The sequence below is a fragment of the Apis dorsata genome, unplaced genomic scaffold (genome assembly GCF_000469605.1).
Source record: "Apis dorsata unplaced genomic scaffold, Apis dorsata 1.3 scaffold_993, whole genome shotgun sequence".
In the NCBI taxonomy this organism is placed as follows: Eukaryota; Metazoa; Arthropoda; class Insecta; order Hymenoptera; family Apidae; genus Apis; species Apis dorsata.
In genome coordinates this window covers 49896-54019 of record NW_006264096.1, presented here as the reverse complement: position 1 = coordinate 54019, position 4124 = coordinate 49896, and the positions used below count along the sequence as shown (strand labels likewise).

General features: G+C 32.3%; 1 protein-coding gene across 21 annotated transcripts in view; it reads right to left on the bottom strand.

Annotated features, from left to right (window-relative positions):
• The window catches only part of LOC102671595 (RNA-binding protein lark), a 13813-nt gene that overhangs the window by 5599 nt on the left and 4090 nt on the right, over window positions 1-4124 (bottom strand). For 4 of the 21 annotated variants that reach the window (XM_006624146.2, XM_006624144.2, XM_006624145.2 and 1 more), the window contains 2 exons: window positions 1063-1110; window positions 1-140 (listed from right to left, as the gene is read on the bottom strand). The exons of 2 other annotated variants lie outside the window; for them this stretch is intronic. In XM_006624146.2, the coding sequence (XP_006624209.1) occupies window positions 92-140; window positions 1063-1110 (97 nt within the window). In that variant the 3' untranslated portion in view covers window positions 1-91. Of the gene's footprint in view, window positions 159-1062; window positions 1141-2854; window positions 3394-3629; window positions 3717-4124 lie in introns of those variants that run through there. 15 more of the 21 variants (XM_031514414.1, XM_031514423.1, XM_031514412.1 and 12 more) reach the window with 10 other exon arrangements.

Here is a 4124-nt window from a genome sequence, read left to right as displayed (position 1 = left end):
GGTCCCGAGGCTTCCTGCTAGCGACAGACAGACCCGACACACAGAGAGACAGACAGACCGACAGAGACCGATCCGAGCCCGACGCGACGATTTAGTATGGTGCGAACCGGCGCGACGGCGATGGCCCTCGTAATCCCGGTCTGGTAACCAAAATTAATCTACGTCAGTTATACGAGATCGATAAAAAAGAGATCGGGGAAAAAAACCACACGAGCTAAGAGAGGAACAACTTGTGAGATACAAAAAAAGGGCGGATAGGTAAGTAGACAAGGGTCATATAGACATGGTACGTCATATTATAAAAAAATAAACAAATCGTACAATCTACGTACCGATACATAGAAAACATTTAAATGATGTTTTTTTAAAAGGTACGGGAAAAGATAATTATCACTTATAAGGAAATATTTGGTGAAAACACCGCAATGAGTACGTTCTTCCTCGTTATTCTCGCTAATTATTCTTGGCAACGTGTATTAATATCGTATTTTTTTGCCAACAAAAATTATTGAAACTTTTAAATTACAATATATATATATATTATATATTATAATATATATATTAATTATATATAATAAATATACATATATTCTTTTTTTTTTAATGAGCACACACTCTATATGTCTCTCCTTTGCAAAATGTACACATCATTTTTTCGCCTCTTTTAGTATTTTTTTACTATCCAACATAATTGTCATTTTTACTCATTGTTATTTGAATAAATAGACAAATCGATATGATAAACATATAATATAATATGATCGTAACTTATACATTTTCACAGTTTATTATTAAATTTTAATTCGATATGAATTACGAATTTAACGATAATTAATTAATAATAAGAGGGCAATATAAAAAGCAATTCGATAGATCGCAATAAACAAAGAAGAGAGCAGAGAGTTAATTAAAATGACAATATATATATATACATATACATATATATACATATAATGTGTGTATATGTATATGTAGATACACATATATCGAATACTTGGAAACGTTTCGACACACAATTTCAGTGTGAATCAATTTTTAACCGGAATTGACACGTCTACTTACCTACGCTCTTCAAATGAATCTCGGCTGAAGTCCTCGTACATGCCTCTACTATAACAGCGTTATAATAAATAATCGAATCTACGAATGATCAAAGATCAATATATACACCATACTTGCTCCCTTGTCCAAGGCTTAACTTTGTGAATTAGTCCCTGTATAATGACAATGCAAGAAAAATAGTCGCGTGCTGCCTAATATGACTGTAAAGAATGGTTAAAGAAAAGGTCAAAAATAGTTTGGAAAAAAATTATTTTATAGGCAGTTTTACGTTTAGATAATATATATAAAATAAATGAAGACACTACTATCGACCAATTATGATATACACGATCATAGGTGGAAGTAAAAAGAGAAGAAAGTATATTTATAGAAAAGATGGAAACGTATATGCTCGCGCACAATATCATACAACTACTATCTATAATTAACTACCTATCTATCGAAATTCACATCTAAATACACAATTGATTGAAATATATATCGCGAGAATGAATCATAAATCGTATCGAAGAATGAATTCGTTTAGAAAAATATTTGTGCAAATGTATATTCAAAAATATATGTTAAACCTGCGCAAATAACGTGCGTTCACACGCTAACCAAATATGCGAAAGGGTAAAATTATCACTTTAAAATCGAACAATTAATCATTTATTCGATTTATATTTATTTTCTTATATGTTGTGCGTGTATATGTGTTTCTGTATGTGTACGCTACACGTACTTATAATTTTATTAAATTATATTCAGAATATCTAAATGCAAGCAATAACCAAGTATTTCTATCCGTTTTATTTTATATACGAGGTACATTTACTAGAAAGAAAACAAATTGATAAATGGATGCATAATACAAAATTCGCAGTGATAAGAACATGGGATTATTTTTTTTCTTTTCTTCTTTTGGCCAGTCATATAAGGCAGGCAGCGTTAGACTGGATTTTTAACCCATGCGATTTTCAGTTTATATAATCAGAACGTAACGAGCCATTTGCAGCCCAGGCTGGGATCATGTAGGATAATAAGGTTACATGCAACAACAAATTCAAAGTATTCAGAAAGATTGAAAAGTTCAATCAACTCTGTTTTCTATTTGAAAGTTTGTGAATGGATTTACATACATGAAAAGCTTTGAACCTCGTGAGTAGAAGTCAGCTTCGAGAAGTATGGATCATAATTTTGAAACAAATTTTTCCTTTTTTTCTCTTTTTTTTTTTTCTCTTTCTCTCTCCCCTTTCCCTTCCCCCTTTCACTTTTCTTTTTATCTTCTCGTCCTCTGCACGAATATATGTGTATTTTTGTTCATATATAGTTTATGTTTATACGTACACATATATGCAAAAATGATTATAACATGTCAATATGTGTATATACGCGTTTTTATAAGTTTTTATACATTTCTTCGCATTATTATCATAATACATGGGACAGATTTCATGAAATTTCCACGGATAAATCAATATATTCATTCAATTCCACGTGTATTTTTAAATTAACTAAAAAAATTTCTTTTTTTTTTCTTGCGCGATAACATTGAAATATAATAAAATTACGACCGATGATAAAAGTCAGTGAGAAAAAAAAAGAGAAAGGAAAAAAAAAAAATTAAAATAATCGTACTAATTATAGAGATAATAAATAATGAAACAAATTTTTTGCTATAATAAATGTAAAAACGAATTACATGAAAAATATGCACTTGCACACTTTCTATGATATTTCAAAAAGGGAGAAAAAAAAACTATTGAAATACTATGTGCATATCATACTTGCTTTTTTCCTTTTTTTATCGTTTGTATAATTCAAAATTATTTTTGACGCTGTATCTTTCCGAGATACATTTCATGAATTACATTATCTATTTATTGATTACTCAAAAATTGCGATTGAAAAACTTTAAAGCATTATTTGAATTAAAAATACATTAAAACTGATACACAAAATAATAAGATGTTTTTGAAGCGTATCTATGAATTTGGCCTTAACAACTATTACAAACGCCGATATACAAACTTACTGTCCAATGCGTCTGGAAAGCTGGTTTCTACTTACGAGACATTTCAAAGATAATCGATAGGCGCCGTTCCTGAAAATCGCGCCAGCCCTTTTTTCATTTCATCTCATCTCTTTTCTTTTCTTTTCTTTTCTTTTCTTTTCTTTTCTTTTCTTTTCTTTTCTATCTACAGCGTACGAGAGTTTGTTAGAATTGTAGGATCGCATCCTGGCTCGCGGTAGTGCGATCAAGAAATCTAGTTCGCATTCCTTAGGAACGTTTCTTCATCCCAGGCCTCCGCGCCACTCCCGGTTGAGTGATGTACGTAATAAGGAGCGCTTGAAACACAAAGGATTTATGAGAGACATACAGGCCAATCTCGCAGTTAACGCCATGGATCAAGAGAGTCTATGAACAGGGACATCCCTAGAAGAGCAGTCGACATGTTCAAGGTACGATCAGTCGAGACCCGGATTTTGTTGGCACCGAGGAAAATAGAAGCTGCTGATGTACAACGCGCCAGCGACAAGAACGAGGTGTGACTACTCGCTAACAAAAGTGGTCAAAGACTTACTCTTGCACGACTTGACCGCTGGCCCGGGACTGTCTCTCTAGGGTTGCCCGCATTCATGGACAAAGATGGTACGCAGCCTGAGGTGCACTGAAATTTAGAATGTACAGAAACGTCCAAGCGTCATGATACATATTAGCATTTTATTACACAGACTCTGCACTCATGTGGGCATCGGGTCGACACTCTACATGGATTGGATTATCGATTTATTGTTTTAACTGTGCAATGCAACACACAAAAATTATGTGTAATATACACAATATGATTATATATTACAATATGTACAATATATATGCTTATACGCGCATATGAGTCGCATACATGCATACATATGTACGATTGTATACATATTGTATTATATTGTACTTGAAACAAATGGAAAGAAACTGAAAAGAAACGTAATAATGTAAAATTAAGGGCTTAACGATCAAATACGGAAACGGAAATTTTAGCCTTTTATGAAGATTTTTACTTCGAATAATGAAATAATAAACC